General features: G+C 26.7%; 1 protein-coding gene across 9 annotated transcripts in view; it reads right to left on the reverse strand.

Annotated features, from left to right (window-relative positions):
• Positions 1-7,356: 7,356 nt before the first annotated feature.
• The window catches only part of LOC107450092 (ubiquitin specific protease 16/45), a 34,177-nt gene continuing 28,176 nt past the window's right edge, over positions 7,357-13,357 (reverse strand). For all 9 annotated transcript variants that reach the window (XM_071180276.1, XM_016065826.3, XM_071180275.1 and 6 more), the window contains 4 exons: positions 12,185-12,631; positions 10,979-11,076; positions 9,810-9,896; positions 7,357-7,718 (listed from right to left, as the gene is read on the reverse strand). In XM_071180276.1, the coding sequence (XP_071036377.1) occupies positions 7,368-7,718; positions 9,810-9,896; positions 10,979-11,076; positions 12,185-12,631 (983 nt within the window). In that variant the 3' untranslated portion in view covers positions 7,357-7,367. The remainder of the gene's footprint in view (positions 7,719-9,809; positions 9,897-10,978; positions 11,077-12,184; positions 12,632-13,357) is intronic.

Below are 13,357 nucleotides of genomic sequence, written 5' to 3' on the forward strand. Positions count from 1 at the left end.
AAAAATAGTAACAATAAATTAAAAGAGGAAAAAAAACTATTTTTCTAATAATTTCACTGAGATCAGTTACTATTAATGACCTTGAACTTCGGACTATTTTTCTGTGCATCGCCACAGATTAGTTGTTAAAATACGTTTCATTACCCAATATGTATTTTTCAAACCAATTTGAATATAATTTCTCAGACTTCGGCAATTTGTGGACGGCTTTCTCATTCTATGGATTTTTTTCGTTTCGCCATACAAAACCAACTACTTTTTATAGGTTAAAACTATACATGAAAAAATACTGGATCGTTTCCATTTTTATTTCTTGCTTTATTTACTCAGTGTACGAATGGGCCACTATATGCGAATTGTCAACATCTCTAATTGTGATGATCGTTACGAATTCTCTACCTCCTGCATTGTGGTTAAACATACGCTATTTGAACAAATCCATTGAAACGTTTTTCTCACGTTTTCCTGCAACATTTAATAATACTAAAGATGATAAATCACCAACAAATAAATGTATTAATATTTCACTACTCATTGCGTTCATTCAGCCATGTCTTGCTGCAGTTCTGTCAAACTACACGTGTTTGCCCGCCACATCAGAGACGACAGTCCTCAGAAAATTACATAATTTAGTTCAAGAAATGCACGAATTTCCACTTACTTCCCCTGTTATCATTTTGTATTGTTCAATATGTCATTTACTTCTTCAACGCATAAGGCGAGTTAAAGACAACATGGATGTAGTTCTATACAGAAAAACAAATCCCTCTGAAGTTTTAAAAGAATATCATTCTTTGGTTATGTCAGTTGAAGAATTCCACACTGTTTTAGGCACTCTAGCAATATATCAATTTTTGCGAAATGTATGCTTCTTGCTAAGGAGTACATTGAGCATAGTGAATGATTCGTTTGATGGTTACCATCAGTTTCTCTTGATTTCCGCTTCATGTAACATTCTGTGCAGCCATCGTTTTGCTTTACAACTATCATTGAGGCTTGAGAAGCTTAAAGACCCTTTGAGAAATATAGACTTTTCTTACGCCCTAGAATTGACTCAGCAACATTTTGAAAAGGCTACATTGAAACTTTTACAAAGGGAACCCGTAATTTTATCGTTATTTTCCTATTTCATAAGGGGAAATAAAAAGAGACTATTGGGATCAATAGTTGTGTTATGTTTAGTGGCAACTTCTTATCAGTTTGGAATTACATCTCTAGATAATTTGAAGATACTCGGTAGAATTATTTCTAATTTTACAGAGTAACTCAACATTTTTACTATCTTTGATGCGATTATAAAGAAGACTATAATCCCTCTCACGCGTCTGCAGCTTTAGTGACATACCATCTTTTATTTATATTTTTGTGATCACACTCAATACATCTATTTATACATCATGCTGTGTGTACGGATAAGGAACTATTTATTCGATAGCTATCAAAAATTTCTCTTAATTTCTGCTATATGCTAACATCTAATGAAGATATTGTTTTGCAGTACATGTGCCATTCAATATCCTTCAAAGAATATAGATTTTATTTGCTCTCTTGAAATGACTCTAAAAAAACTTCAGCAGTCTGAAAGATAAGGGCTTAATAGTTTAGTCAGAAAACTGGCCGAAATTATAGACTCGTTAATTCCCCTATTACTTTCTTTTAGTATAGGAGATCAAAATGGGCTACAAGGTGGCGTAGAGGAGAACTCTCCACCTATGGCAAAACTTCGCTCGCCTTCATCATTAGCGTGTGTAGAGTCATAGGAGAAGAAATATGAAAGTTTCTATCATTATTTTCAAATAGATTAAAGTAATGAAACTATACTGAACATAGTTCTAAAAGAAAACGTCGTGGAAATCTTGAAAAATATTTTCGACAAGCTAATATGGAAAATATCGTAGTACAACTGAAAAGAGGAAGATAGGGTCAAGATATGGAAGAGATCTTCCCAGACCTCTCTTAAATAATAATACAAATCAAAATATCTTTGCAACCACTTATAGAACTATATGCCTAAAGACAGTTCTTCTTTTAAAATTTAGTTAATGTTGTTGTCTTATATATGTATATATCAGTGTTCCAAAAATTCGGAGGAAGAGTTTTGCTAGTTCTGGGGAGTGAGGAAATCTGGTTGTGAGCCGAGTCTAAACAGTGCAGCTAGAATGCAGTTGAAAAGGTGTGATGGTGTTCATTGGGGCAATGTCTGCGTTTACAATAGTCTTGTCTGGAGATATATGAAGTTCTAAGTCTTGCTACTATGAATGAGAGATAATTAAGGTCTGAAATAGAAGGTTTTTAAAAAAATTCTTGCGCTTGACAACATTATTTGCAAATTTAACTAATATTGTTCCATTTAATTTTTTGAATAATAAAGTACAAATAATATTTCAACGACATAATTTCAAATGATTCAATCTATAATTGAGAAAAATTGGTAACAGTTTCAAAGACATGAAAAATCAAAATCGCAACTTGAATCGCAGTTTTGCCAGAAACTATTCAGTTGACTTCATTCAAGTTTCAGTATTTTTCACTTTTTATTTAAGATAGGTTAAGTAAAAGAATAAATGTTTTCAAATTTTGACTTTTGGAAAATTAATTCATGCTTAAATTTTTTCATGCAAAATTATTTAGAATGCAAAATTATTAATTCCAAAGCTTAAAAGCAATCAATCATTTAAATAATTTTTAATTATATTTTAAAATGAAAAAGTAATAATGTTAGTAATATAATTGAACTTATGACAAAAAAGAACTCATCCAAAAAAATTTATTTTACACGAATAAAATTTTACATTAAAAAGTTTGAAATGTACTATATACACAATTAAAAACATACGAAAATTGACTATAAGTAAATTTAACAACAAACTTGAACAAGATATTTGAACATTTCAATAATGTCTATTCAACTATAATGTAACAAACCCATATTTCACAAAGAAATGTGAATAAAGATTTTACGATTACAAAAATAGATATCTTACACTAAGGAAAAACATGTTTCAAATCTTACCTTAAAAAATTCTGCATTTCATACAAATGTAATAACATTGAAATAAACAAAATTAATAATTTTATTGAAATCAATATGATTATCCTTATTAGCGTATCCTATGGAAATGAGCCAGAAGGTGTCACAAGATGAATTTTACATTGGAAAAAAGAAGTTTAATTAATCATGATAAAAATATGATTTCCAAGTTATTAAGATTCATTGTTAATCTCTGGTGTTTGTTTGCTGGGCTTAGAAAAATAAATATATTAAAAATAAAACAATTGCTTTACAGAAAGTAACAAAAGAAATATTACTGAAAAATACCAGATATTTTATTGACTATAACAATATGTGTATATATATTTTTGTATATATGTAATTAAAAGTTTTTGTTATTTTTTTTCTTTAACGATAAAAAATTATAAGATTTTAAACAATTTTCGAACAAACTAGCATGTGTGTTAAAAATAGATATGAAAATACATTGAAATAATATTAAACTTAAGATCACACACATAAACTTACGGAATTAATAAAACTAATAAATAAACAAAAAGACACATAAAGTTATTTGTGTTATACTTTACATGGCATTTTCATTTTTATAATTAACCTAAAATTTCCCCAGAGCTAGCCAAACTTTGGACAATAGAACATATTCGTCACCCCCAACTTACTACTTATGTAACTACTCCCTCTCTTTAGGAAACTCAGGGATAAGAGTTAAATACAACTTTAAAACACTAAACACTCTGACACTATAATTTACATATTACTAATGGACTATCCATGTCTAAACCTTGAGAATAAGTTAAGTGTTTCACATTTTTAAGTCATAAAAGTATTCCGAATTTTCGATGAATTTTAACCCATAAAGGTATTTGTTATTAATATTAAATACATTTCAAAGTTTCTATTTAAACTGAAAATTAATATAAGCGTGTTAATCTTAAAAATAGAGACAGTTTCCCTTAAACTAATATTAGCATAGTATGGAAGTCCTAAGAGTAATTGTTTTTAATTTCTTATTAATACTCTATCAACAGTTAAAGAGCTTTCATAAATATTGCTTTGACATTTAAATTATAAAAGGTTAGTAATAATATTTACAGAAATTAAATAACAGATAGAATGATTGTTTTTATGAATATAGATTTTTTACTATTTTTACAGATAGCAATTGTATAAAACTGCTTTAAGATTCTTAAAACCTATTAATTTTTTACCTTCAACATCTAATCAAAGATAACTTTTCACTATTTCAAAATTTCTATAAATTAACATTGAATGAGGGAGAAAAAAAACTCTAAACATGTTTAAAAGGTTTAACTGGCAGTTTCAACTATTGAAAAAGTACAAATGATATATTATGCTACGCTAGAATAGTAATAAAATTAAATCAATTCCAGTAAACAGAGAAAAAAAATATCTTTCTCAAATAAAGCAAACAGAGAGAGAGAGAGAGAGAAAAGACATCGTTCTTTATTATCAAAAAGGAAATGTTAAAAATACATAATTCAGATACTATGCTATAAAACTAAATCTATTAAAGCTCATACCAAAATTCAAAAACTATAATTTTTGTGAAATTACAAATGTTGTTTAGATGTCTGACAAAAACTTAAAAATAGTTTTAATTATAATTTTGAAAATATTTAAGTATAAAAAAGAAATGTTTAACGTAGCAAATATTTTAAAATTGTTTTTTGAAAACTAGCTTCTACTACATTAATCTTATAAAATATTACGCAGTCATAAAAAATAGAAAAAGCATAGAGACTCCAACCTCTGATAAGAACTTTCAGTAATAACTAAAAAAATTTCAGTAATTTAGCAACAAAATATGTTACAACAAATTTATGGCATTCTCGCAAACCATATATAGACATGTTCAAAAATTCAAGATCAGAATCTTACATTTTCATTAAAAATCTAGAAAATTATAAATTTAAAAAAAATTAAGAAACTTATTTTATTATTCAGCAAAATAAATTCACGAATTTATTTTATGATTCAATATTACAATCTGTGGTTAACCTCAGGCAGATTAGCAGAAATGTACATAAACCTCAGATTTCTTGAAGGGAGAAAAATCTAATAAGTAAAAAAACAAAAAGAAAAAATTAATTTAAAAAAAAACACAATAGTAGTAGCAATTGAAAGATATACTAAAAAATATACATATAAAAAAATTTTTTACAAATAAAATAAAGACTGAAAGCACGACAAGTGCATAGTCACGACAAGTGCATAGTCTTCATTTGATGAAGAACATTCTATTTTCATAGACAAAGGGTAGAATGAAAGTATTTGGAAAAAGAGCTTATTTCATAAGATGGTCATTTGAATGGCAGATCATTATGGATGATTATTAAAATGGAGGTTCCTTTAAGACTGCATTACAATTATTTACCTTTTTTCATAACAGTTATTTCAGATCACAAATGGAAAGTTTAATGAAGAAATTTAAACCCTTTTTTGTTAATTATTTTCATTTTTAAACATTGGAATATTGAAATGTCATAAATAAAGATGAAAAAAATTCAAGAAAACGTACAAAATTTGCGTTATAATTTCCATAGCAAAAGTTGAAATTAAATAGAAACTGTAGTAGAGTCTCCGAATTACAAAAATAACCTACAACTGTTTGAATCATCTGCTATGGGAATAGTTTTAATTTATTACAAAAAATATCTTAATGACAATGTAAATATCTGAAATCATAGAAACTTCGAGAATTTTTTAAAGCAAAACTGACAACTCATAATTTAGTTTAACGTGAGATCAAATTGTCAATAAAGTATTTTAATTAACCTCATGGAAAAATGAAAGCTCTTCAAGTTCAGCACTTGTATTGGAAAGAAATTTTTATAGGGTGTGAAGTTAAAAGTTAATTTAAAGCCATAATATATCATTTTTTTTATTACTAATTTTTTAGTTAGGAAAGTCCATTATATTTCATACAGATTTTTTAATCATTGCAATTAATCTTATAAAATTATGAGACACATCAAGAGATAAATATACCCACATGGTAGCAGTAGATATTTTTCAGAAAAGAACATTAGCTTTCACAAGGACGAAATGCCAATAAGTATAAATAATTAGTCTTCATTAGACTTTCATATTTAAAAAACAAAGAATATTATAATCACTATGATGCACTTAAAAATTTTTAAAGTTATTTAATTGTAAAAAAAAAAACAACTGTTTTTTAAACTTTAAAAAGCGTTTGAATGTTGAATGAATTAATTTTAATCAATTACAGCAAAATGCATTTATTTAAACCAAGGAAGTTTTTTTTTAAAAAAAAAAAAAAATTAGTTTCCAAAATAGGGCTGAATAATGTGAACTAAGCACAACTTGAGGTGAAAAAATGTGAGCGCAATCATTTATTTGCCTGGTAAACAGGAATGATTATCAGAAATTATGTAAGGATTTTTTTATTTATTAATTGTAGATAGCAGGTTTAACAGTAATAATAGTTTTCCAATAGCACAAATCATATAAATTAGCATCGTTTTGAAATTCTTTATGGTTAATTTAATTCTGTTCTGTTAAGAGACATATTATGTTGCCTCTGATCACAAGAGGAATCACTCCCTTCTTTCTAAAAAAGGAATAATTTGTACAAGAAAGCAAAGCCATATACACCAATGGAACAGAACATTAATTTTTAATCATTTCTTTCAACGATTATTTTTAATAAATCGAAAAAACAGTTAACAAATACGTTAATTTAGATTGCAATCAATCAGAAGAATAACTTCCGACGATACTTTGATTACATAGAAGACATTTTATATTCCTTCGACATCGAAAAGACGAATACAATAAAAAGAATATATATTTACAAGGATTATAATAAATAAGAGTAGAATAAGAATAGATTACTGGTGAGCAAGGTTTTTCCAAAAGAGCATTGTTTCAAGTAATTTTAAAAATTAAATAGGCACTCATAAGAATAATTGCAGTTTAAGAAATTAATGAGTTTTCCCCTTTTTTTAACAGAAAAACCAAAAGATTTTCTCTTTATATTACTCAACTTCAGTAAAAATACTGAAAAATAATATTTCTACAATAGTTTGATTGAAATTATGTTCAGAGTTTAATTTTCCAATAGAATAAAATAAACATTACAACTGTAACAATAAACACTGTGGACATACACAGAAATTATTTTTAATTGAAAAAATATATTGAACTTCATGAACATGCCATATTAAAGTTAAAGCGAATGCCTACAAAGCATAACATCATTCTAAAAAATTTAACTATGAATCAAAATTTTAGGCAGTTTTCATTGGAAAAAATAAATATAAGCTCCAACTAACTAAATAAATAAAAAAAACAATGCAAACTAGTAGATAAATTACTTTATTCTTTCATAGAATAAGAGATATGCTTGACATTTCATGACTTGAGCTTCATCTACTTCTCGCACATGTGCGTCACTCACGTAGTACCAACGACAATCAATCGAACTACGAGGTGTGTCACTATGAACTGTTTTTTCTGTATTGATTTTAGAAAATTTTTGCAGTAACTGTTCAAGATCACATTGAGCTAAAGGTAAATGACACATAAAAGTTTCATTTAATGTTCTTTTTGTAGCTTTTACGTAGGCGGTGTAATGACCGCTGCTCATACGACCACTGTGCTCGACAACACCGTAGAGAGAGTAAAGTATTTCATCTTTTACAGAACTCATATGAGGCAAAATCTACAAACATAAAAAATTTTTCTTTATTAACCAACAAAATAATAGCATTTAGTCTGTTACAATAGATTGAAAGAAATTCTTTTAATTCACTGAAAACTTTCAAATGACTTAAATCTTTAACAGTCGATATTACAAACAATGAAGGGGACATTAAAAGTTTTCAAATATTAAAAATATTGATATACTTGATATTTTATAAGTTGTAAAGTGAGTATTTTTATTCCAAACAGCATGACGATAACATGAAATTTTTTTATTAAAAACCACTTACAATAGTTAATAATGTGTTAGTATACAAAATTATTATTCTTATTAGTGTTAATATTTCCTAAAATAAGAGTACAAAAAGTTTTTTTTTTTTGTTCTGCAGGGAAATATTTTGTGAAAGCCATATACAGTTTTTCTAAAGATTTTTTTTTCTTCGTTAAAATAGGAAAAGAATAAAAAAAATTCGCAACATCTAAAAATTTATGATTTTCAAATTTGCCAAAACAAGGGTATAACTAAAAGTTATCAAATGTATTTTAATTCAGAAAAAAATTATTTTAGATACCACTTTTAAATTGAACTGAATCTTTTCTTTCATTGTTGTCATTTTTATTTCCATTTGGGTAGTACCTTGTGTCTTTTCACATCGATCAAAAAAAAAGAAGAAAAAAAAGAAAAGAGAAAGTGGAAAAAAAGTAATAAAAAAGAAGACTATGATATTTTTTCGAGTGAGGAACGGAAATTTTGTATTCTACATCTCGAATTGAAATGAGATAATAAAGTCAAATTAAAACAATTACACATTTTTTTTAATGATATTCGCTGGTTGCTTCCGGTAATGAATTATGCTTTATTAAAACAAAGGTACAGTGAGCAGTGCATTTTTCCTCTAAATAATAAGTTTATGATTTCTATAGTCTTTGAGGTTATTAAAAAAAGCGTATCTCAACTTGACAAAGTAACTATTTAGCAAAGATAAGGGGCTGTTAATAGATATATTTTTCCCTAAAGAAAGTTGATTTAAAACAAATTTATCAGAAAAGATAATTACTTAAAAAGAAAAAAAATTTTAACTTTAATTTCTTTTAAATTTTTTGTTTGTGCACATGCAATTAATTTTTTTTAATATTAAATAAATAATTCAAAATATTGATTTACTTAACTACAATTAATTACTTTATCCAGCATTGCAAAATAATACAATTTATTATACTATTGAAAATATATAAACCTGATAATGAAAAGACTAAATTAATTGAAAGAGTAATTAATTGCTAAATTCCTTTTAAAAATAGTATGCATTGAGATGATTAAATAAAAAAAATTTACAATTTGACAAATTAACTTTTTGGCAGAGATATTTTAAATTGTATTAATCTGCATAATTTTTACTGACAAAAAAATAGGAGAGTTTACTTAAAAAATAATAATTTATAAAATAAACAAACAAAAAAAAAAACCAGCTAATAGTAATTATTTTTTTTTAATAACATATCTTTTTATTTATTTCTGTTGTGTTTACTTCTGAAAACCAATTTCCTGCATTTAAGCTAACATGTGTCAATCTGTGAATGAATCTAAATTTTTAGTCACTGTTTCTAACCATCTTTACATTAAAAAATAATAATAAACAATCAATAAATAAACAACCTTAATCTCAAATTTGGTTTGTATAAGTGGACAGTGGTCATTTTAATATACAAGTCATTTTTTCCTGTACATGAAAATATTTTTCTCTTCTCCATTCCATGTTATTGAAAAGCAGCACTTGACAGGAAAATATTTGCACTAACTATCTAAAGCAGCTTAGTTGTAAAATATAATTTTTTTATTGACTAAAACCTTAACATTTAAAAGAAATTATTCTTGAATGAAAAAAAAATTACATTTTTAAAGGTAAAAACTAAAATTTTTTACTGAACATAACATATATTAAAATAATAAACTTTTCCCAGAAACGATTTTTGCTTTCCTTTTTATAAGATATGATTCCATTATAAATTATTTAAAGCAAAACATGAGTTGAATGTAAAAATACACATTTATACATTATTTATATAAAAGAAAATATGTTTGATATAAATAAGATAATAGAATACATACCAGACACGCAGAGCTGCAGTATGGAGCTATATCTAAAACTGATGGGAACTCAACAAATCTATTAACTTTCCTCAAACTCATTCCAACCTATAAAAATATAAATATATTTTTTTTTTATAAAATTAGCTTTTTAAATTCTTAATTTTTTACTAATTTAAAAAAATTGGTCCGAAGGTTCATTAAAAGTATAAAATAAAATTTCTTCAAATTTAATTACTGAACTTAGTTCTCTCCGACATAAAAAAATAAGAGTAAGAAAATAAAAGATATAGCAACACAGGAATTTTTTTAAGAAATAACTTGAAAAATCCATTACAAAATGCCCCATTTAAAACATGGTTATAACTGTTTTTTACATGCATTTTGTTCCAATTACTATATTATTTGTTTTGACGTTTTTTTTTTTAAATATCCAGATAATATTATAAACTATCATTTATGATATCACTGGATATAAATAAAAATAAATTAAATGAATCTTACAAGTAAAACAAATCATTGAAAGAACCTAAAATTTGAAAACACACAACATAACCAAATTATTTGCTTTTCTAGTTTTCTTAGAAGAGAACAGGGCAAGAAAAAAAAAAGAAACTCAGGCAAGATATTGAGAGTCATATCAAGTATAGTTAATAAAATATCAACTTTTAAATCCTAGCATAAAATTATTTTAACATTTAAACGTTATTTTAGAGAAAAAGTTTATTTTCCTTATTAGTTCAATTCACTCTTAAGTTTGGTGAGATTTTTCTTAGTTGTACAAACCTTAATCTACAGACTACAAAAGCTCAAAGCATATTTTATTTTTGTCACAAAAATAAAAGAAACTAAACTTTAAAAATTACCAGTAATAAAAACAAAATTGCCTAGTAAATTTTTGCCAAGGACAAGTAATTACACAAACTTTTTTTGAATTAAATTATACAATAAAATTTGCATTTGAGAATTTAAGTCAAATGATTTTTGCTGACACTTCTCTTCATATTATTTCATTACAATAAAATTTTTATGTAACATAATTTTCACATATTCATTACATAACTAAATACATATGAATTCCATAACATATATTTTTCACCATGGTATTAAATTTTTTTAAGAAAAAAATTTAAAAACTTTAAAAAAAAAGAATCAATACTAAAAAGAAGTTATGCAAAATAAACAGTTACCTGTTGAAACCGTTTCAAATGTAGTGTTAAAATTGCTGGTGGACTAAATATTAAAAACTGCTTACTGGCATTACTATAAGCAACATCTTTTTTATTTCCTATAAAAGGAATATTAAAAACATAAATAAATCAAAGAAATTTAAAAACAATAATAATGTGCATTTTCATACATTCATATTTAAAAGAAAGATTTAATTAAGCAAAAAAAAGAAGAAAAAAAACTATCTTTATTTAAAACGTATATACATTCAAAATTAATGAAATCCTTTCTTAAATGGAAGAGAATTTGAAAGTTATGTGATAATAAAAACACAGTAGAAACTTGGCCTAACAAATTTCTAGTTTTTGTTAAGATTTAGTTTTCTGAAGGCTTGTTCATACAGGTTCCCAAGTTCTTGAACCAAGATTGATTAAAATTTGCCTTGCTTGGATCATGTAAACAATCTTCCAAGTTTTTGGTCCCTTAGATGATAGTAGAGTATGTTCTACTTTCCACCTAAGATTATCCTCGCTTAACCAATCAGTTTTTATAATTTCCTGATTTTAGCAAGCAGGCATATGATCATTTCCTTTGGTTGTCTATTTTTATACATCCTCCTTCACATGCAGGTCGTCGGGCTACCGAAGCGGGGGTGCCATCCCCTCTGCAGAGGATCAAAATTGTGATGGCATGTCTTCGGATCAACCTCGGGGATGTTTCCCAGACCGTCGCCAATAGTCCATTGTGCAGCTCTAGGGAGATATAAAAGTACTACAACAACTTTCATACATTCTAATTTAAACAAATCAATCTGTTAGGATCTATTTGTGTCATTTAGATTTCATGTAAGTATGAATTTATAATCCTGAATATGAACAATGCGCACGGGCAGGCATTTTATCCGACCCATCAGTGACATTCAAGAGCTTGGATAATGTCAACAAATCATCTAATAACAGAAAAACCAAGTTAAAGTCAATTCATTTGCAATGGTAAAAATCATATATTCATTTATTGCTTAAAAGAGTGAAAAGTTTTTACATGTAATAGTAAAATTTTCGTTTACATAATTAATCAGATAAAAATAGTATATTTATTTAGAACACCTACTGAAAGTAAAATTTTTTTTAAATAAGATTTGGGTGAAGGTTTTAACAACTCAGAGGCAATGTCTCTCAGATACTATTTCAAATTCCCCAATTTATTACATACAAAAATATACAAACCTGATTTGCTTATTTTTATTTCTGTACATTTTTCACAGCGAAACTTGTTGCTACCAGTGAGCAGTTCTGGTTTAGTGAAATAAGTAAGGGATGAGTCTATTGAGCATTCATTTGGGTCACATTTTACTCTAGGTTTCAAGGTAAAAAGAGATTTCAATATCCACTCTTTGACTTGGCTTTCTGAAAAATTACAAGACCATTTCTCCTCATTTTCATTGTCACAGGTATCTTCTTGGCTTTCACAGGAGGCAAGGATTGTCTCCTCATCAGGGCTCAGAGAGGAATTCAAAATGCTACCCTGTCGATCACTGTCTCGACGAATTCGTACTTCTTTCACTTGTAACCCCAGAGTTTGCATTCTTTCATCAGACTCCAAAGACACATTTAACTTTTTAAAATTTTCAGTTAAAACACAAGCAGTCTCTGGAACAGGCTTGAATGTGGCATCTATAATAAAGCAGTTCATTAAACCCAATAATATAAATTAAACCTAAAAACACTCAAATACACAATGTGGTGAATGTAAACAATGAAATAAATAAAAAAAAATTTAAGTAGTCATATTAACCTATACATTTCTGAGATTCAGTATCAATCATTATAGATTACTCTTAATATATTTTTATAATATGTAAAACAATACTTTTAAAAAATTTTGCTTCACAGTTTGATTCTTTGCATAAAACTATTGAACCTCTAAAGCCAGAGGTATAAAAGTGAAGGATTGGAGCGATACCTTATATAATTTTTATGTCTGATATTTTAGCACATTCCTTGCAGCATCTACCAGCATGTCAGTGGACACTGCAGACATAAATTACAGATTATTATTCACTTTGCTTTTAAAAAGCAAACAAACAAATTGCTGTTATTTATAATTATTTTTCTGTTATTTAATTACAACTGTATAAGAATTTATTCAATTTTTATAGTATCATTGTATAAAAATCATCTCACAATTTAAACACACATAAACTCACATTTTTAAGGACCTTACATTTGCAAATTTTGCTACAAGTCTGTTAGATTCAGAGGAATTTTCTCAATAATAGTCTTTGTCTGAGTGCATTGAAATCGCAAAAAAATTTGAATTTATAAAGATAGTGCTGCAGATTCACTTTGCTACCGGACTGTGCGTGTATAAATATATATATATATATATATATATATATA

Source organism: Parasteatoda tepidariorum, chromosome 4, assembly GCF_043381705.1.
Source record: "Parasteatoda tepidariorum isolate YZ-2023 chromosome 4, CAS_Ptep_4.0, whole genome shotgun sequence".
NCBI lineage: Eukaryota > Metazoa > Arthropoda > Arachnida > Araneae > Theridiidae > Parasteatoda > Parasteatoda tepidariorum.